A 22,156-nucleotide genomic window follows, 5' to 3' on the forward strand; every position below is an offset into this window, starting at 1 on the left:
GACCGGCACACAAAGAGCACCGCGCTTAGCTACCAAAATGCCCCACTGTGAGGAAGCTGTTGGAACAAAAGAGCACGGGAGGAGGAGCGAAAATTGGCAGTACCGCTCTCCCTTCCCCAACACACACGCCTTGGCCACAGCCAGCGCGCCCTGCGCTGCCTTGTCCTGCATTGCCTCACCCTGTGCCATCCCACCGGGTACCATCCCACCGGGTACCACCCCGCCGGGGCAGGCCATGCCCCAACAGCCCACGCTGGCTCCCAGACACGGTGCCGATCCAGCCTTGCTCAGCAGCACGGGTACAATCATCCTGCTACCAGCGCGCTGACAGGCAGCCACTAACACCCCAAAATAAGTACCGAGAATAAAAAAGACCCTCCCCACCCTAACTCCCCCCCGCTGATGCAGAAGGGTGGGCACTTGCTGCAGCTACAGGTGCTAAAGCAGAGAGGGGGTGAACCCCAAACCACCCCCCTACCCCCCCGCCAGCCCCTTCTAACATACAGGAATGTGTAGGTTAGAACTGAAGGTAAAAACTGTTTAGGTTTCAAAAGTCAAATACTCACAAATTGGAAGTGATGATGTGCAATTGTTTGCTATCTTAAAAGCTCGTGTATAAACCCCACTTTTTTCTTATATATATAAAAAAGTATGTATCAAATTTAGAGCTTTTTATATATGTGTGTATATATGTATATGTATGCATACTTAGGTATTTAGAGAGAGAGTAAGCTTGTGTTTAATCACATACCACCTCTTCCACCCTGTTCAGTACAAAGAGGAAGAATATACAGGACTAGGTTTAGGAGTTGTGTACTTGGCTCCAATTCTGATGGTTCCTTGAAGTGCTGCGTTAGCCACCAAAATAACGGCTGTAACACAGATGTTTTTCTTTACATAAATAACAATGCAAAGAATGCTTTCTATGTAAGCTTTTAACTTAAACTGACATCGTTTTATGTTCTTTTTCTCCGTGAAATTACTTTTTAAATTGAAAAAGGAACACAAAAAAGCATCTAGTTGCACGTAGACCGCTACGTTGAATTGCACATTTAAAGGTCTGATGAGATTACTGGGTTGTTTGGGCTTCCCAGCCGGTAAAAATGACCACGGACCCAGAGCGGCCACGCTGAAACTCTACCTCCTTCTGTACCAGCGAAGTGAAGTGGTAACAAGATGTGCCTCAATTCTTCTGATGGCTACAGATGGAATTATTTTTCTTTGCAGCAAATCGTATTCAGAGTTACAAAGGGAAAAGGGTAGGGATAATAAAAACATCACCACTCGGTTAAGAAGTGTTACAGTAAGACTTACCTTCCTCTGAACCTTTTGCCCAAGGATGGCGAGTTCTGAAGTCCAATGCACAGGGAATTAAAGTGTAAACATTCACATATTTAATAGTACCATCAAAATAACCATCATCACTACATTAAAAACTTCAAAAATGCGTTTGCGTATGGTCCTAATATAAATTAAATATTTGAACTAAAAGTAAATAAATTTAACATTAGGTAATGCTATAAATAAAGGTAAATGCGTTTAGTGTACCTTTGAGTCATAAAAATGCCTTAAAAAACAGGTAAGTTTACAGCTTATCACCAATACTCTGGATACCACTGTCATGATTTTTTTTCAAACATTGATAAGTCTACATTTGACAATTCAGAATGATTTTTGGCCACTGAACACTTTGATGGAGGAAGAGGTGTGTGGGATGTCCAGGATGAAGTCCAAGTTTTATTTCACAATAAAACTTCTTTGATTCCCAGCGCTGATAACAAGGCTCTTTCTTTTCAAAACCTTAATTTTAAGTGCTTTTTTTATTTTGGTTTTTAACTTGTTTAGATATCCATTTTGCGAAGACTCATCCTGCTGAAGGAGTCTCTGAGGGAGAGAAAATACAATGATGAGCTCATATTTTCCATGATGAAATAAGAAGCCTCGTCAGATGAATGATTCTGTACTTGATTTCTACAGCTGGCTACTACAAAAATTAAGTCATAGAGTCCCAGACTGGTTTGGGTTGGAAGGGACCTCACAGCCCATCCAGTTCCAACCCCCTGCCATGGGCAGGGACACCCTCCACTAGCCCAGGTTGCCCAAAGCCCCATCCAACCTGGCCTTCAACCCTGCCAGGGAGCCAGGGGCAGCCACAGCTTCTCTGGGCAACCTGTGCCAGGGCCTCAGCACCCTCACACAGAAGAATTTCTTCCTCAGATCTCATCTAAATCTCCCCTCCTTCAATTTAAAGTCACTACCCCTCATCCTATCACATCATGCCCTTGTAAAAAGTCCCTCTCCAGCTTTCCTGGAGCCCCTGCAGGGACTGGAAGGGGCTCTAAGGTCTCCCCGCAGCCTTCTCTTCTCCAGGCTGAACAACCCCAACTCTCTCAGCCTGGCTCCATAGCAGAGGTGCTCCAGCCCTTGGATCATCTCCGTGGCCTCCTCTGGACTCGCTCCAACAGCTCCATGTCCTTCTTGTGCTGGGGACCCCAGAGCTGGACACAGCACTGCAGGGGGGTCTCACGAGAGAACTAATTGCTTTTGGGTCTGTACCTGGGATCGTTTAACTGCCCAAGACTTACTGACATGAAAGCTGACAGAAAGTTTAATTCATGTGTACATAGAGAAGCAGCACAAACCACCTGCACTACTGAAATCTTATTTAAGTCTTTCAAATAAATCTAAGTGGAGTTTGCCTGAAATACCTATATTAGACTCCCTGCACAGGCTGAATTTCATGGGATTAGAAAATAATTACCAGGACAAAAGTGGCTGTGAGGTTCCCACCTTGGTGGGGAGGGAAGCACTGGTACTTCCACCATGCCCAACCAGTGAAATCGGACTCCAGCAAAGAAGAGCCACCGCATCACTGGGGAGAGCTTAAACCTGGGAAATGAGGAAAGGCCCTTTCTGCAGTATTCAGCAGACAGAAAGACATCAAATTCAGCTACAGAACTTCACTAAGCACTGCTGTGTGATCTACAAACACTCATTTCCAGCACTAAATCTTGCTCTTTTTCTAATGTAATTTTGCCAAGTTTCTCTTTTCACAGCGTTTTTCATGTTCCCCATTGCTCTTTACTTCTGAAGAACACTTACATGAGGAGAGGTTCAAAACGAGGGCTGTATTCACCTAAACCACCTGCTTGGACATGCGCTGAAGTCCACATTCACACAAATCTCCTAAAGGGTCTGTCATTAAAAGCACTGTTGCTGTCCTGCTCAGTGCTAAGGATGCTCCTTCCAAAAAACAACCCTCACCCCACTCACGGGTGTGAGACCACGATGCCAGGGCAGACCTGCTGGATTGCGTCAGCCTCCCTTGCTGAGAGGGGACACAACAGGGGTTGTCACGCCAAAGATTATGTGGAGGGTACCTGCTGGGAAACACTTCTGCCCCTGCTCTGGGAGCCAGAGCCTTGTTAGAAACTTAACGCACCCAAAATCCCCCTGCTCAGCCGCAGCTGGTGCCAGTGGACTACAGTGCTACGGGCTCTCACCTGCTTCATACATTCCCAGACGGGCTTTTATGCTCAGTCTCATGGCAGACAAACAAAAAGCCCAGACTCCAACTGACTGGTCTTCCAGCATGGAAGACACCAACTGTTTTTCCACCCTGCCTGTCCCTGGAGCTCCCCATCCCAGTTCCACTGGGAAGAAACAAGTGTCAAAGTTCTGCCACACTGAGGGTGGTTTTGAATCTGAAAAGAATGGGATGCAGGATGAGAAAAAAAAAAAAATTCCTCATCGATGAGGAACAAAAGGAACCATTGCAAACTCCGCCTGCCGTAACTGCTGGGAAGGGGAGGTGCTCTGAGGTCAGAAGGGAAAAGGGATGGTCTCAGCCAAAAGAGTCATAATTGAAAACAAATAGATGTCACAGGTTCACCAGGAAGATCAGACACCCCAGTTTTACACCCTCCTTATCTCTGCTGAAAGAGTAAAATCAAATATCCACCTGTGGCAAGTGACTGGCAGCACTGCCTTATACAACTGTGGGATCTTTCTATTTATCAAAGGTTGGAGAGATTCCTTTAACCGGTGATAATTCCTTTCAAGTTCTCGCTGATACTCCTTTTGGTCTGGACCGATCAGGCTCTTGTTCTTGCGCAGAGCATCTTCGCATCTAGAAAACAAAAGCCTGTGAAACTTGGGCACATAAAAAAGGACCTGCTTGCTGGAGAGCTGTTAATCTAATAGAACAAAAAAAAAAAAATCATTCTGTTCCCCTGGGATGACACACAATATCCTCCTCTAATCTTGTCTCTTGGATAATAAAGACTCAGCTAAACGGGTTGGTGTCCATGGGGAAAGGAGAGGGTGTCGTATTTCCAATTTCCATTTCACTTCCACAGGGGCAACTCCTTTTTAATTTATTCTCCAGTTACATTTATCCTCCCTGAAGAGAAATGAAAAACTGATCTCCACATAGCCACTTCCAGTCCAAGAGGTCTTAAAGATGGATTGATCTACTGCTCTCCCCAGGAAAGGTTAATAAATAGCAGACTATGAGATGTTCATTGGGACCTCTTCTACTTGGAAAGATGTAATTTTAACAAAGGGTATGAAAAGAAATGTATCATCAACGCCACTTATTACATACGGGAAAATTACACTGCCACTGGATCTATTTGCATGGAACATTTTTATTTCAATTATTTATTTTTTTTAAATTCCTTGGTGCTTGCAAATGATGCTGGACTGAGACTGCAGTTTGCATTACTCAAGAGGAAAGCAGAGTAGCCAGCACATTCCTTGAGAGAATTCTGCCAGCATGCTTCTGCTCTGTTTGGAGAAATTCACTTCAGAAGGAAATTAAATCTCCTGGCCAATTCAGCAGCTTCTCCTGACCCTGGCCAAGCTGTGAATTCATTTGTGCCAGTGCGGCTAGTTGTGTTTCCTGAAACAGGAACACTTGTTCACAACTGAACTGTGATCGCTAATTCATTCCTGATAACAGCAAAGCCAAATGACTTCAGCCCCTTAAGTCATGTACCAGCAGCACCAGAGAAATGGGGAATCAACCGAGGAATACAGCTGCATATGGGAACTGGACAGATGGAGTTACAACATGAATACTCCTCTCTCCCAATACCCCCTGTGTTATTGTACACGTGGTAGTAATAACTGCGTCTGTCAGGCAGTTTGAAGACAATACTCCATACCTTTTCGTGAAGTCTTTGAAACAGAGCCGTAGTTTGTTATGATGTCTGAAGAGCTTTGGATCATTGGGAATTTCACCCAAGAAAACTTGTGCAACTTCTAATGGTCCCTTTAGAAACAGAAGAGAAAAAGTAAGTTTCTCGGAACTGTCTGTCACATCCAATCACTGGAGAAACTTCTTGCACATAGAAACATTCATAAAACGCAACATTTCCTTACAAAATGCATCTTGAAAATTTGCAGCTGGTAAATCTGGCATAAATCACCAAGCATCATGTCAACTGAATCTCTTTTAGCCTTTTTTTTTTTTAAATAAAACTCTGCTTTTGGAAAATAGTGTGAGAAAACGCACAGATTCTACATTTGTTTTCTCTTATAAGGACTCTTGACAAAGTTTGCTCAACTCACAACCAAGACAAAGTTTCAACAATGCAGATGGAACCAGGGAAGTGTTTGCCAGCACCGCAAACTCAACCCAGATCTTGAAATTCCAGCTGATTTTTTTCCAGCTTGTGTATTAATAGAGGTTTACTCATATTGCCTCACTTTTTTTCCTCTACTTTTCTCCATTCACTAGTTTTGCTTTCCGTTTTGTTCAAAAACCACAGCAGGACACAATCCTACTTCCACCCACCAGAGCCTGGCTAACCAAAGGGAAAGTAATAAAACTTTTTTTTTTTTTTAAGGGAAAAGGAGAAGCAGGTGGAAACAACTGTGAATGCCAGGAAGGAGCTAGTAATGGAAGGAGGGCTGTCTCTTCTCCACCACTTTCCAGATCTAACCACTTTTTCAGGACTTTTACTTAAATGGCAAAGTCACTGAGAGCAGCTGGTCTAGACCCACCAGTGACCTTAAACACATCCCACAGACTGAATGGTGAAAAAAATCCAAAGTAATTTAGAAATAACGCTGAGCATCCACTGCACTGAGTGATAGGCACTACCCCAGTGTCTCCGACTTGGACAGCGATCCTCACCTGATTTACTGTGGTACCTACTGATCCTTGCAGCACCATCTGCAGCATCTTTGGGTCCGCAGGGTCTTGGTGGGTTGCAAAAGCTAATTCCTGTGTTTTCTTCTGCATGTCCTCTATGGCAACTTCAATGGGCGTCAAAATGATCTAAGCAAGTAGCCAGAATAGAGGACACTTGTTATGGCTGAGGCTGCCAGCCAGACACAGACTTTCAGAAACACCAAGGTCACCTGGGGGTGGCACACTGAAGTGGTGGAGGACACCAATAGGACTGACGGTCTGGACAGAAGCACTTCAGAAACGCATCATCACAGTCTTGGTTTGGGAACATCAAGAAAAAGTTTGATTTTTAAATGTGTTTCTACACATGGGTGCTCAAGAGCTTTCTGAGATTGCTTCTGAGCGGGCAGATTCGTGTCCCTTTGTGGTCACTGCAACCAACTGCCCAGGGTTACAGCACTACGTCAGTGCCTCAGCATTTTTCCTTGCGTCTCAGGGATCACATCAGTTCCTACCTACCCTTGAAAAATTAACACAGCTATGGGATAAATCTGTCTATAAAGCCTCAGGACCTCACTGGCCTGAGGCCATTGAGGCCATGAAAGTGAGCTGCAACACAGAGCAAGGGACACGTTGTTCACACAGAATGGAAGGGAGCAACTACCGCACTACTACAAAGCTCACCAAGGGCCCCTGCGTATCCCAGCTGCTGTGGGCTGGATGCACTGGTGAAAGAGCCAGCAGCACATACTGCATTTCTAAATTGGTCTGGGTTTAGTTTAGGTTGAATAGGAACAGGGCAAAGTTCAATGGAAACGAGGCGTTTTTAAACTCAGAATGAAGGGGTCTCATGCACAGCCCCTGGCAGTGAACAGCCAGAGCAGCCCACAACGGCGCTGTCTCCTCTTGCTCTCTGCTGAATTTATGCATCTTTAACAGAGAGGGGAAAGGGAGACTAGTGATGGCCAGGAGGGCGCATCTGTGTTGGTGTGATGGCGTGAAGGGACATGGCCGTGGTATTAAACTACACGTACAATAGTACATTATGTACGAGTTTCAGCAACATTCACTTCCCTCAATCTTGTATAATAGTTCCCTTCAAACACGAAAGCCCCTGAAAGCGCAGGGCTCACCTCCTCTTTGTGAATGACGTTTATCCTGGTTTTAATGTAAGGGAAAGCGTGGGACGTCGTCAGGATCGTTTTGCGCTTGAACTGCTCGTGCAGCTCCCCGTGAGCTCGGCCGTCCAGCGTGAAGGGCGTGCAGTACATGAATCGCCGCAAGTTGTAGTTTTTGTCGAAGTAAGTTATCCTGTCCTTCATCTCGTACGTGTCAAAGTACGGCTCCACGTAGGTTATCTGAATGTAGGCCTGCAGGAAGGAACCCAGGCGTGCATGGTGAGGTACAGGGCCAGAGGAGAAGAGCTGACTCCTGCCCAGCTTGCTCTCTTTCCTCTTGAAGACACCTCTGGAAGAACTAGGACTGGTTTTTGCCTTTACTCAGAAAAATCACACTCGTTGACAGGGACTAGGGGTGCTGGTAGCTGCTCAGCAGTTTATGGCCTGGATAAAATACAGCACGCTGCCCCCCTCCTCTCATGCTCTCCACATGAAGCGTTTCCTTTCCTTGCAGATAATGCCCTGCCCTATGCCACAGTCCTGTTTCCTAGCCGTGCTCCTGTTATTTCTCCTACACATAAAGGACATGGCGCAAGAATGACAAAATGCTGCAGCTGCAAAAAAAGGCAGAGGCCAGCGAATGGCCAACTCCCTTCCTTGCACTCAGCGGAGACTACAGAGAAAGGCAAATGCAGCTGGGGCTCTGCTGTCCTTTCGTCCCCTCGCCCTCCCTTCCCACCAACCACTGCAAGGGCTGGGCCTAGGGCAGGGAACAAAATGGCTAATGTCACATTCCTTTGCTGGGATGATTTTCCCCAACTCTCATCCCAAGCAGTCACAAGACGCTCTGTATGTGGATTTCACTGCCTACTTGGCGAAATTCAGGGCAGGATTTGTCCCGTTACATTTGCATACGTTCAGGACCTGTTCTGCTTCTAAACCTGTACTTGTGTTCTTACCTTGTTAGGATCTAGTTTACATTTGTCCACGGGGTTTGAGTCCTTAATCACTTCAAGCACATCTTCACCAAACCGTTCTCCGTAAAATCCCTACAATCAAGAGCAAATGCACTGAAAGAAACCATCAAACACAGCCTTCAGAGATGGGGGTTGGAGAGACAAAGGCATATTCGGGGAAGGTGAAGCTCCACATGCCTTCAACAGTAGCTGTGCCAGGGCTGAATGTGATCTGCTGAACCCAGGAGAATTAAATCTGTCACATTCCAGGGGCAACAGGGAAAAAAACAGCCTAACGCCCTGGAAGGCAGGAGAACTCGGGAGCCTTCCAACCGCATGCACACACGCTGCGTGGTTCTGAACAAGCCATTTGAGCTCGCTGTGTGTCTGTGAGCTCAACTGAAAACTGGGGTCAATACGGGATCTGCCTGGAAATCAGGTGCTGCTTCAGAGCGTGGCTTTGCTGGGCTGGGTGAATGGCCGGATTCTGAACTCAGTTTCATGTGCTTAAACCTCAAACAGCGCTGCTGCTTTCAGCGCAACGTGACAGCAGCGGAATTGTTGTGAGCAACAATGTGACATAAGATCTATTCTAGCAAATAAAATAGGGCCAGGTCTGTCCTCGGGCCCTACAAACAAGTAGCACGGCACGGCCCAGAGCCACGATGCTAAACAATCTTCCTCTCCCACTGGGGATGGCCTCATCTGTCCACAGTGTTTACCAGGAACAGGCTCTGACCCACGCTGTCCCCCAAACTGTGCTAAGACATTACCTAGACACAGGTTAGTTGGCACAAAACCAGGCCAGACTAACCATTACACGGTGGTACCTGGAGCTGCACCCAAGCCCCAGGTAGATTAATCAGAGGTGCCTTTGCTTGTCCACGGCTGAAACAAACTTCAGACCTGTGACATCCTGCTTCAGGGGCTCTGAAATTCAGCCGCCTGAAGAGGGTTCAGTCTCTAGGAGAGAGGAACGTGATGTGAAGGCAACAAAATGGCAGCAAAATGCAGTACTTTCAGAAAAGTCAGATCCTGAAAGGCATCTCAACCTTTTGTCAAGCCCAGCTCACCCCATTTCCACCAGGCAGCCGAAGAGAAATGCAGACACAGCATGATATGCCCCAGCCTCTTGAATGATCATAGCAGGTCTGCGGCTCTTGCTGCAAGACCAGGGAAAACCTGTGGGACTCCTCTCCCTGCATTCCTCCCGCCTCCCGCAGAGGACAGGAGACAATCGGGCCCAGCTCCGGGTCACCACGCGGAGCTCTGCAAACTGTTTTGGCAAGCGGCTGTTTTGCTAAGCTCAGCCTTGCGTCAGGCTCCAAGAGGCACGGCGCTGGTTTTGCCCAACGATTTTCATTTCCGCCACTTCCTGTAATTTGGCAACGCAGCTCTTAAATAACTGATGCAAAGGAGTCAAACTGGAACTCACAGACAGAATTTGAGGTCAGCCACAATCATCTCACCTCGAGCCTATGGGAAATTTCAGCTAACTTTGTTATCGCGGGTTCCTTGTAAACAAACTCTTGCTCATCCAGGTCTCCAAATTTAGTTCCATAAAAACCAACCCGGAAGTAGGTGCCAAACATCCTCTTTCCATCCTAGGTTTGGAGAAACAAAAGGTTATTTCAGCGTGGAGGCACGCATACCCCCAAGCATGGCTGCAGGCAGGCTCCTGAATTTATGCAAAATAAAAAAGAAATTAAAAAACAAGGAGAAAAAACCCAAAACAAAACAGAAGGAAAGAAGGGAAAGAAAAAACACACCTGGAACTCAGCATGAATGCATTTAGCAGCAAACACCGCAATGGAATTATAAACTAACATGAAATTATATGGATCAGTTACGACCATTAGCCCAACCCTGCAATGACTTTTCCCACCCCAGGAGGAGGCTGGAGGTGTCGGATGTTTCTGAGGAACAGTCAAAGGCAAGTCCCTTCATTTGGGTAATTATTTCAGGCTCTCCAGATCCTACGCAGACAGCCCTTGGCCTGGTCCGTAGGCTGTCGGCACAGGCGCAGGGAAGTCGGGTTGCTGACAGCTTGCAGCACGCAGGGAGGATATTGCACACGGACACCCCTGAAAATTACCCACAGCAGAGCCCCCAAAACCCACTCGCAAGTAATTGCAGGATTGGGCTGAAGTCAACGTCCAGTTCACTCACACACACACGCAAGTGCTTTTTAAAGAGCATGTCAACTGGAAGGTGTTACGTTCTCGTCTAGTAACTAATGTCTAGTACAGAGGGCCAAAGTCACTCCTGGTGAAAGCAGATGCAATCCACTATATCATGTACCTGCTTCCATTTGAGCCAGTGGTGAATTTGGCCCAGAAATGCAACAAAAAGTAGAGAATCAAGAGAGATTTTTTGCTGGAAAAGTAATGAAGAAAATCTGATTAAGAGAGAGAGAAGAAAAACGCTTTAAAAATAAATCACACCTTTGATTTTGTTAAAAAAACTCACTCTGCATGCACAAACCAGAAATGCCTTTCAGCAAGAAACTCTAAAATGTTCACCTTTACTCTCGTGAGAAAGTGTGATGTAGTATTAACACTCAATGTTTCTGAGTCTGGGCTAGTGTTTGGTTTCAAACAGCACCTACAGATGTCCTGGCTGCCATGTATGATTTTTTCTTTTTTTTTTTTTTAGTATTTTGCTATGGCAAAACTGATCTCTTGTGGTGATGGTGAACATGATCTATGGAAGGCAAAGAGGATAAATAAGCCAAACTAAAATAAAATAAAACAAAGCAAGCCCTCAGGCAAACTCCAGAGACTGGAAAAAGCACCGTCATGGCAAGCCACCGCCTTCTCCTCCTCTGAAGGAGACTCTGGAGCTACCCCAGCATGGTTTCGCTCCTCTCACCCAAGGCACAGCCAGGTTGCAGCGTTGCCTTTTCGGGGCGAGGGCTGCTGCCTGCCCCAAGCGTTCAGGAGGGCAAAGCTCACCGATGCCCAGCTCTGCAGTGGAAGTGAAGCCTGAAGTGACCAGAGCCAGCAGCAGCCTTGCTTAATACACACAGGGACATCTTGGCTTTACTAAGGGACATCGACAGATAGAAATTCATCGGCTCTGCTCTCCAATTTAAGAAAACAAGGAGTCGCAGCGAGTTGCTCATACGCTTAACATGGCGTGGGCGGCTCCTTGGAGCCCTGCTCTAGCCCGTCCCTTCGGGCACCCCTCCTCCAGAGAGGGGCTTTTATCCACCTGCCAGCACAGACTACAGGGTTTCACCACACCGCAGCCACCCCCAGCTGCAAATAGTACTTAGTTGGAAGTAGCATCTGGCAACATCTGGGAGCTATTTCCCTGGGCTGCCTGTCTTTCTCCCGTGCCTGTCCCTCTGGACCCATACAGGAATGAGCAGCCTACTGAACCCTTAATCTACTCATCACTACCTTTTCAAAGCCACAGTTTTGGACAGTATTACCCATGCTAACATCCCTCAATGCCCAGCATTTCCAGCTTCCTGTGTTATCTTTTTCAATTCGATCGCAATGGTATAGGCAGAGGACTGTGATTCCAGGGCTCCTTTCTCAAAGCACTTCCCAAGGTAACTCCATGTCAGCCCAAGGGGAACTGTCATAAGAAACATCTCCCCAAACCATACATGGGGCCTGGGCATGCTCCACGTGGAAGTTGGTGGGATCCTGCCCCAACCCACGGGCACAGGGCAGGCCCCAATCATGGGGGACACACTCCTACTCTTCTAACTCATGTGGTTTTTTTCTACCTACTTGGCAAGTGACTTTCAGGCTATGAAGCATTTGCAGAACCTGGTCCCCACAAGGTATCTGCCACATGGACATCTGCCCAGACACCTATTTGTTACAGGCAGTGTACGTTTATGTTGCTGAAAAAATAACAGTGGGTGAGGAAGAAGATGCTGTCTGTTGATCAGCATCAATTCATGAGGTGTTCTGGTGGCATTTACTAAATGCATAAAATAAGAGTAATAGGGCATTGGGAAGTCCCAGGAGTGGTAGCAGCGGAGTGAGATTCAGTGCCACCATGTGAAGGCAGCTCTCAACTTAAGTACCTGTTTCATCATCACGAAGACCAGTTGCACTGGCTTTTCCTAATAAATCCAGTTGCTGAAACTCAGTTTTCATAAGGATCCCCGGGAGAAGAGCCAGCAGTGAGGAACACTGGTTAGCCCCTAACGTGACAAAGCCCTGGATCCATCAGCCATGAAACGTATGCGACTCATGTTGGGGGATCTGCACCTGGAAGCAAGGGGCTGGAAACACACTGCTCCAGGAGAGCAAACACCTACGGGCCAGTCCTTACCTCACATTTCTTGCCTGGCGTTAAGAATACAGGATGGCTCCATACTAGGATCTTTTAATTGAAATTTAGCCAATACCAAAGTCTATCTAATCACAGTACTGAAAACAAAACAAATAACTTAAAAATACTCCATGGTCTTGTTTCTGAAAAGAGCTAAAAATGCAGACACGAGGGAGAAATTATTAAAAGCATTTTATCTCCTATTATTTTATGAAAAATAATAGGTCTTTGGGAGGAGAAGAGAATGAAGGTGAACACTGAATAGCCATTACAGAACTGGCAGAGCAGATAACAGCCACCATGATTTATGAAGGTTCATGATTTGTTATTATGCATGGTAAATACCTTTCAAAATTGCTGGGAATAAAGTTTTAGAGTTATCTCTTGCACGCACACAAAAAGCTTTGCCAACAATATTTCAAAAATCAGACGCAAGAGTGATGAACACAGCAGCAGCTGCCCGAAGGCAGAGTCAGCCTGAAGTATGTAGGAATAAAAGTAACTCCTTCATACACACTGCGCAGAAGGCAAAAATCCAGCCATCTTTACCTAACTGAGCATTGTTATTTTCTTGCTCAATTTTAACCCAAGGTCCTTTGCAGTGTTGCCAACTATTACAAGTTTTCAAATATTGATCTTTTTGAAAGTACCAGCTCCTGGAGTCCTGCTATTCAATGGCAATCTCACCCTGCATGCTTTAAAAAGCATTTTTGAATTCTAATGGTATAGCATGAAAAGATTTTTCCTAACAACTTTCCTAACTGGAAAGCAAACAAAAAGAACTAATTCAACATTTATTCACTGAACAAACACACAAGCAGAAAAACCCACCACTTGGTATGCTTAAGCAGGTCTCAGAAATGCATTGGTGCCAGATTCAGGATACTTCAGTGCTTGTAGTTGGCAATACTACTTTCCTTGTGACATGAGGGGGGGTCCTGCTGTTGGCATAGCTCTTTGGTAAAATGAAATTGGGGTTTCCACAGTGTAAAACAAAAAAACAAAAAGGAGGGGGCAAAAAAAAAAAAAAAAAAGAGAAAGGGAGGGGGGAAAAAATTCCACAAGTAGGAACTTACCACAACAGACAATAGTAAGAGTGGGGAGGAGGGTCAGCAACCAGGGCGATAGAGGAGAAAACAGAAAGTATTTAATTAGGGAAATTCCAAAACACAAACAAGCAGCAAATTGGCAGCAAATAAACTTTAAAATAAAAAAGGTGAGCATCGATTAAAGTATTTAAAATAAGGAAAAAAGGCAAAACATGCAACAAATCTGAAAGCTACAAAGCACAAAGATCAGAAAAGGTGTGGCAATGAAAGAGCACGATGACAGACGAGAACAGAAACCATGGGTGTCTTTTACCATGCAGTAAAACATGACTGAGTGATGTTAGAATCATAACCAATGACAGGATTTTCTTCAGGGGTCGATTTAGGGGCAGACTAATCAAAATAGATGCTCACAGGCCTTCACGTTTGTTGGCTATTGAACACAGATAATTTACACTCCTACGACGTGTACTCTGGATCGCTGGGCTCCCTCATCTGCTGGGACTCTTCACAGGAACAAGCAAACGATTTACAGGGCCAGCCTTTAAGTGTCAGGGGTTCCTTTTAAGCTACTGAATTTCATTTCTTGCTAGGCCAGAATTAAAACTGACGTTCAAGCCATTGGCCCAAATTATTTGCGTCTCACGACGCAAATGAACTTCGTTCTTGGCCCCAGTTTGGGAAGTGTGGGCTTAAATGCTCTCCTGCGGTGGAAACGTGGAGTGAGATGGCCCATACTGAGTTGCCTGATTCACAGAAAAGCAGAGATTAACTGGACAGCTGAAGACTAAGCAAATAATATAACATCATATTCACAAAACATTTAAAATGTCTTCTGAGACTTCTCGACGCTCATGTACCCACTGTGTCGACTGGACCAGGGCCCGAGTTATGTGCTGTGTGTGCAAAGCCGACTGCTTTGTCTATTTTTAATCCAAATGTACGGTTCTCATGGTGTATGTTGTAGAAATGTGAGCAAACAGCCTCTACAAAAATGAAAGCAGCAAAGCTGACTCCAGTTAACACAACCGAGCTATTTTACTGCCAGATAAAACAGCTACATAACAAATTGATTGTTCTTAAATGAAGAGAATGAAGCAGCCTATTCTCCGAGATATGGTCTGCACGTGCAGTAAACCAGTTTTGTGTTTCAGTACCTCTGAGCATTATTGCTTAAATCGACCCCTGTGGGTGGGGTGAAAATATGGTATGAAGGGATGATTTTCTGTGTCAATGCTGATGAAAAGAAATATAAACAAATTATAAAAACAAACTAGTGATGATACAGTGGCTCATTCACCAAAGAACCTCATTAGTGGAACACATCAGCATCCATGCACTACCTACAGCTTCTTATGAAGAATTTCCTACCACAACCACAATCGGTTTATTGGTATTTCTTTGGTTAATGAATTGTTTTAACAGCAGACAGCAACAGAAATACCCACAACTAGCACATGTGGGCAAGCATTGGCGTGAGTCATCTGAAAAATCTATTAGTGTTCTTTACTAACTAAAATGGAGTTACCTACCTCCCAGCCAGTACTCTGTGTAATAAAAAGTAAAAAGCGCATGTCACAGAAACCAAAAAAAAAAAGTTTCAAAGGCCAAAACATGACCATCAATGTAAGGTATCACAAACCTGACACGGTTTCAATGATTGTAAGTCATCATGCATCCAAAACGGCCTTCTCTGGCCTAGAAGGACACTCAGCGATTGTCCTTTATCGGTACACTTAACCTCAGGAACCTGGCAATGCCAGAACATGGAGAAAACCACCAGACTCTCAGCTGGATCCTATGAAATTGATGCAGTAAACATCTACGGAGCAGCTGATGGCAGCACAAGGGTAACTACACCAACAGACACACAACGTACCCAGCAGCCCATGACCAGAAAGCTGGTTGGGGTGGGGGGCTCAGAGTAGCACTGGTATGTACTGGAGGAGGGTCAGCCGAGTGCTTGCCTGCCCTGACAGAAAGGCACGCGCCCCGCCGGCCTCTCCTGGAAGAGAACACGTGCTTCGTGAGACTTGCCAAGTGCTCTCGTCTCCTGCTTAGCTGAGCTCACTTCACTTTGGTGAGGGTTGATAACTTCTGATGTCTCTCATCAAATGCTCAGCACCTAAGCTGGTGGGTTTTGCACCATCTAAGTTTAGAAAGGTTCCTTCAATTACTTATCCACCGTATGAATAGACAAATAAAATCCCCACATTTCTGAACGTTACCTACCAGGCTAACGGCAAGATACAGTGTTTTTCCCAGAAATACAGCATGCAAAACACAGGTTAAAATAACACCTGAAAGGATAAACTGACAGATGATTGGAATTTTTAACTCTTAGATATTTCTAAAGTTACAGTGAAACTTGGTATGTGACATCTCTCATGTTTCTCATGTTAAATGTCCAGAGAGAAAAAATCCTGTAAGCGATCCTTGCATTTACGATGGATCACCATTTGACACTTCTCGTGTAATCTCATTAAAATGTTTTTTCCTTAAGAGGTGGTTTTTATTTGCACTGAGCATTTGAAGTTTCTTCACAATTCACATTGCAGCTGAAAATTCAAATCATTACCTGGTGAACAATCTTGCTGAATGCTTCTTGGAGTTTACCATGAATAGTAGATAGCTTCTTGGCATCTCTATTAGCTTCGTGAATAGGAATAAGGACTTTGTAAACCTCATTAACTGCTTCATACATGCCAGCCTACAAAAATAAGGTGCATCAGATTGCTTCATCGATTCAACAGCAAGAATGATACATACCACCAGCATTTAAATTATAAAACTGCAAAACGAAAAGGTGGCACTGTGATGTAATCAGCACCTTTTCTTAAAATATACCCACATGAACAGAATAAAATCCCCGGCCACCTTTGGAATCAAGAGCCTACTGCATTACACGTTGTTACTAATAAATGAGATTATTAACAGAATCAAAACTGGGATATTTTGGATAGATGCATGCACAAGAGCACAAGCAGCTAAATCGTATCCTAACCAAATCTATGGGAATGAAATATGGAAGTTTAATGGCACAGTACAGCTCGTTCCATTTAGTGCATCTTCAACCTAAGTGACTTCTACATCCAACTTTTGGCACTCCATGAGATGGGCTTTGTGAAGTTTCCTTATGATGTCTCTAGCAGAGGGGATCCAGCCCATCGCAGGCAGAGACGTGGCACGGCATGGCTCAGCCGCCCACAGCAGGGGTTCTAGGTCTTTGCTCTGGACTTACTCCTGCTTGTACTTAAACCCACTGAATGATGCTTCATACTGTGTTGTGGGAAATAATTCACTTGCTTTCCTTGGTTTCTGATGGATACACTGCTACCAGCTCATTAACACTGCTCACATAAAGCTCTTGGCCCATTCTTTTTGAAGAGGAGGAAAAACATTACGGCCTTTCTTTACTGCTGTGAACTCCCAAATGGGCAGTGGCGAGCTGAGCGACACTGGAAACACACAAAGGCTTCTTGGTCCCAGATCCCGTTCTTTGCAGTTTACTCCAGAGGGCAAACCGAGCTGTCTGGAACAACTAAAACTCCCAATGCTCCATGCAAATTAAGTGGTTACAATAGAGTTATACATAGAGAAAACATTTTCCTTCATATTGCCCAGCAGTATAAGATTACTGAAGAAGATAGCTAAAGAAATTAAAAGTCTTCTACCATGGAGAAAGATGCTGCAGCCTGTTCCAGTAATCCCACCAGACCAGCTTCTGTAAAATACTTTCCAGAACAGATACCTTCTTCATCTGGTGATACAACATCATCAGAAACTGCTGACTCTTCCAAAACATTAGAAGATATGTTCTAAGGAGATACAATGTAGATAAAATATTTTTACTCAGTTTAAACAACATCCAAAACTTTCAATACTTTGAAAGCCAGCTGATTTTCAATCAAATCGTAAAATTTTTCAAGAGGCACCTTTCACACGCATTTTGTTCAACTTCCTTATGAACCAGCACGGTACTTCAGCTCGTGCTTACACTAACTGGACTGGACCACCTACACATTCAAAGCTAAGCAACATATGCTTGCTTGCTCTACTCAGTATTGTCCTGCTTAACATTACTAGTCACAGGAACCACTGTCATCAACTGCACCCACTACAAAATGGTTAGATCAAAGAGGGTAAAAACCCAGGACTTAAATGGAGAAATAAAAAGAACTGGATTCACTCAGTACTATGGACGTAAAGACTTAGGGGAACCAAGACAGTCTTCGAGCACAACAGAGATTTTCAGAAGTTGCTGTAATGCATTCTCCCCAAAACAAACCAAGTGCAGTATGAGTACGTAGGCACATGGAGATACTCAGTATCTCAGCAGCAGATGACAAAACCCAAAAATACGTTACAGAGCAGAATTCCTACCTGAAATGTAACACACCCTACAGGGAGGTATTTTCGGTCTTCCAGCATGCTTAGATATTCAGCCACCAAGGCTGCAGAGTGGACCAGGCACTGGGCCGATTCGGCGTGATTGCTCCTCTCGGAGTGCTTTCCAGCCATGTTCTGCAGCCACGTCAGGCGCAGGTCGGGGGAATTCTGATAGCCCTTTGCAATCCTAATTGGAAAAAACCCCTCTGTGATGAGTATTTAGTTACTTCTGCTTAAATAATCACCATCCTCAGTGCTAGGCTATCTAGAAAGACTAGAAAGCTATATAGATGGAAAGCTACCCTAAATTACTTTACAGATTTCTGAGCCAGTTAGTGGTGGGTGAGCACCTACAACTACCCACTGATGGCAAAACACTTTTATGGGTGACTGCTGAAGCTCTTGACCAAAGCTCATGTTTCATTTGGAGACTGGTAGTAAGCCAAAGATGTGGGACAATCAGTGCAGATCTGCCTGGTTGCTTAAGACAAAAGCTCTGCTGCCTCCTGAGAAGCTGTCAGGACCATTTGTGCAGACAACACCGTGCAATTTGGTAGCTGGGATCTTAACATGGCTCTGGAATATCTTTTGCATATGAAGACCATCATATGTATCACCACCAAAAAGCCTTTTGTGCGAGCAGGTCCTGGAAGATCCTTCCATTTGCCCTGATGCAAGCAGGACGAGATGTCTTTACTCAGGTGGAAGATGATATTGTCAGAGACTGCTGGGGAATGGGAACGACTCTTACCCAAAATAAGCCACATAAATGCCAAACAAAACCCATCCACACCACATTTGAACAAAACAGACAGGTATGTATTGGTCCATGAGCACTGAGACCTGGAACTGCTCCAAAACCAAGCTCTGTAAGGACTCAAATGTGCAACATCTGAGTCCAAAACCAAACAGAAAGTAGCTGTGTTGGAGTCAGGTGAAATGTGAATCGTGGCAAGCAATGTAAAACAGGTTTAAGTTTAAAGTAACGTAATTGCTAATAAAAAACAAGTAATCAAAGTTCACAGCAATACGATACCTCACACTCTAAATACAGGAAGTGCAGAAGGTACAAAGCTTTGTTCAAACACCATGCAGAGCACTGACATCTACTGTCCCCACAGTGCAATGGTTATAAACTCTACCTGTACATCAGGTCAATCAGCATTTCTGGATCTTCCTGGTGCTCCTTCATTTTAACTGTGTCAGAGAGGATCATATGGAGGTTGAACACTAGATCCTGGACCTGTAAAAATACACTGCTGTAATGAACTGGCAATGGGATTTGAGCTACATATCACTGTGTCTGGACCACAGTCCCTCTGAACCTTTGTGTGTTTGCGCCTTGGTGTCAGAATCAATCAAGAACCTGAGTTTTATGTACTTAGGTGCTAAAAAAAAAAAAATGCACCTCCTTCAGGGAATACATGCAAATTCCAGCTATAGATGGAGGTTTAACAACAGTCTATTAATGAACCACACAATACTTTTCTTGCGGTATTTCTCTTACCTGATCAGGAAATGTTGTCTCCCTAAGTTCCAGATCTTCTTCAGCATATGTCAAAATAGTCTTCAGGGAACGTCGCAAAAATTCCTCATTGAAGTTCTGGGACGTCCCCACCAGGGATGAGAGAGACATGGTCACCTGCATTTTCACTCTGGCAAAGTTCTGCAACAGAGAAATTGGTTTTGTATTTCAGCAACCTGGAAATACTGCAACAGTCTGCTGCAACACCAGTGCTCTGGTCATTGCACTCTCCTACTAACAGACACCTGAGCCAAAAAAGAAAACACAAGTTTTGTGAAAAGGACTGTCACAGAGCAGTGGTTACAATAAACCTCTGGGGCTGCTGACTTCATAATCTGATGACAGCATTATTTAGTTCCAGGTGAAGGTTATCCTGCAAAAGCTTTAATCTTCTCCCTTGTCTCCCTCTCAGGCACCCTGAACAGGATGATGCTCAACTCCATCTCATGAACACAGGCTCCATTCTAGACACTTGCTTTTGGTTTGGTCTAGCCTAAAGACTGAAGTCACTGTTAACGTGCTGCTATCGATCCACTAACAGTCCCTGGGCCCAGAACCAGTGGGTCCCTCCAGTTCTGCTACTCACCGTGTGGGACTGGAACCAAAGCAGTGTAAATAAAGATCTGGAGGAGCACTTTGTGATACATAGCTACATGTATGCCTGCAAAATACCAACTGGAAGAGTTAGTGTTGGGAATTAAGTTCTTGAAAATTTAAAGTGCACAGGGGTGAATCAAGCTAAGATGTAATTAGAGGTAAGATCTGAACGAAAACAAAATCCCAGGCTTGCTAACGCACCTCCACTAACACAGCCCTTTCGGAAAAGACACACATACTAGCTGTGCCACAGAAAGGGCTGTGTGGCTGTTTCTGCTCTCACCTAGAGGTGTGCAAAAGCAAGGCAGAGGGGAGTTCCTCCCAACAGCCCCTCGAGTGCAAACTGTCCAATCTGAAGAGCACGCAAACCTTCCGAACTGGCAGGTTTGGAAACTCTTGCAGTGGATGCTCCAGGCAGGGCTCTGCATCTCTCTATAAACTGACACAAGAGGCAGCTTGCCTGCAAAGAGATTCTGGGCATACAGCTCGGACTGTGGCACTGGAGAATGGACGCTCCTGCTATGCACCGGCCAGCAGTGTGAGGTATTGCAAGATGAGGAGCTAGGCAAAATCACGTCACTGTGGCGTGCCTCTCTTCCCTTTGCATGTCATGCTCGTTTTGATGGTAAGCCCTCCAACAGCCTTCCCCCCACAGGAATACACAGAGCTGCGTTCATCAGTCCCCAACCAGTTTACACGTAATAACCTAATGAAGTGCAGCAGGATACTCACGTTCCCAATCTCAAAGTTTTGCCTCATCAGAAGGTAAAGAGAGGCACTCGCGTGCGACCGTATCGTGCTGATGCTGCTGCTACAGTGTCTCAGGAGCCTCAGGCACAGGTCTGCACACTGCTCAGTCTCTTCTTCAAACAGCAGCTCAGGGAACTGGAAAAACAGCACATGAGAAAACTAGCGCTTGGACGGACAGGAACAAGCACTCGGACGAGAAGACCAGGGCAATCCCCAGCAAAGAGCACACACTGGCATGAGAGGAAGTCCAATCCCCTCTGTTTTGAGGGGAATGATGCTCATTTGAATCACTTCACTTTCACAGTAAGGCAAAAGCAGACTCACTGGCAGCACTGGAAGGCAACTCATTTTACCTGCCCCCTCAACTTGCTCCTACATCTACACCCTTAGACTGATTCGCATCAGTTCCAAACACTCAGGCTTAAAACGTTGAGCTTTTCCCAGTGCACCTACAGAAACTGGGAAAGCCTTTAAATTATGGGTCCAGTCAACAAATCCATTTTAACTGAGAGTCACACAGCTTAAATTCCGCCTGTGCTTTGTGCTTCCTACTGGCTAGGTGCCTCTGCCCGCTTACCACCAGCCAGCAGGAACCCACATCACTCTTGGGCTCTGTGAACTGTACCTTTGTGTGCAGCCATCAAACCCAACGTGCATAAATACAGGTACTGATCATGAAAACCAGTCTGGTTTTATCAACCCCCAGACCACATTCCCTGAAAATCAATACTGCACAAAATAATAAATGCTTGGTGAAGTGACCCCAATGCAAAGGAAGAAAACAGACCCATCCTCCATCAGTGCTGCTCATGATATATTATAGCATCCGCAGAGAATTCACCTTTGAAACCAAAGCCCTCTGTGTGGCGAAGCAGTGTTGGAGATAAAGTGCACTTTGGTTGCAGGCCATGCTGTGCAGAAGCACTTTCAGCACCCCACCGAGGATACTCTCTTTGGACTCCGTCACAGAAACAGTCTGCAGTCAAAAAGTAAACCAAGAGTTGCATGAGCAAAAATGAACCTCCCGGGTGCGTGTGGGAGGAGAGAATAATTCTGCTGAAAAGCCCTCGGCATGGGGAAAATACCCACTTAGCTGGGCCTGCATAACAGTCACACTTCTGACTCAACCCCAGGTAATAAAAACCTCACCCGTGCACTAAAGCTGGTGGAATGATGATGCTTTCTACCTGACGAGGCTCTGACCTTTTGCGACCTTGTTCTACTAGAGGGAAAGTCTGTAACTGGCCTCTAGGTAGATTACCCAGGTGCAAGGTGCAACCCTTGGGATTCCTGGGTCTCCCTGCAGCTCAGAGGCGGATCTGGTAAGGCTGCTCCTG

The 22,156-nt window shown here is 45.2% G+C and overlaps 1 protein-coding gene across 13 annotated transcripts in view; it reads right to left on the bottom strand.

The window, feature by feature from the left end:
- Window positions 1–1,377: 1,377 nt before the first annotated feature.
- The window catches only part of DOCK7 (dedicator of cytokinesis 7), a 108,489-nt gene continuing 87,710 nt past the window's right edge, over window positions 1,378–22,156 (bottom strand). For 8 of the 13 annotated variants that reach the window (XM_054832975.1, XM_054832973.1, XM_054832969.1 and 5 more), the window contains 15 exons: window positions 21,661–21,795; window positions 20,802–20,954; window positions 19,455–19,613; window positions 19,090–19,190; window positions 17,942–18,134; window positions 17,233–17,376; window positions 16,137–16,268; window positions 15,091–15,105; window positions 9,683–9,808; window positions 8,217–8,306; window positions 7,273–7,509; window positions 6,143–6,286; window positions 5,169–5,275; window positions 3,962–4,129; window positions 1,378–1,884 (listed from right to left, as the gene is read on the bottom strand). In XM_054832975.1, the coding sequence (XP_054688950.1) occupies window positions 1,842–1,884; window positions 3,962–4,129; window positions 5,169–5,275; window positions 6,143–6,286; window positions 7,273–7,509; window positions 8,217–8,306; window positions 9,683–9,808; window positions 15,091–15,105; window positions 16,137–16,268; window positions 17,233–17,376; window positions 17,942–18,134; window positions 19,090–19,190; window positions 19,455–19,613; window positions 20,802–20,954; window positions 21,661–21,795 (1,947 nt within the window). In that variant the 3' untranslated portion in view covers window positions 1,378–1,841. Of the gene's footprint in view, window positions 1,885–3,961; window positions 4,130–5,168; window positions 5,276–6,142; window positions 6,287–7,272; window positions 7,510–8,216; window positions 8,307–9,682; window positions 9,818–15,090; window positions 15,106–16,136; window positions 16,269–17,232; window positions 17,377–17,941; window positions 18,135–19,089; window positions 19,191–19,454; window positions 19,614–20,801; window positions 20,955–21,660; window positions 21,796–22,156 lie in introns of all 13 variants that reach the window. The other 5 variants (XM_054832970.1, XM_054832983.1, XM_054832978.1 and 2 more) reach the window with 2 other exon arrangements.

This window comes from Grus americana, chromosome 8 (genome assembly GCF_028858705.1).
Source record: "Grus americana isolate bGruAme1 chromosome 8, bGruAme1.mat, whole genome shotgun sequence".
Classification (NCBI taxonomy): Eukaryota; Metazoa; Chordata; class Aves; order Gruiformes; family Gruidae; genus Grus; species Grus americana.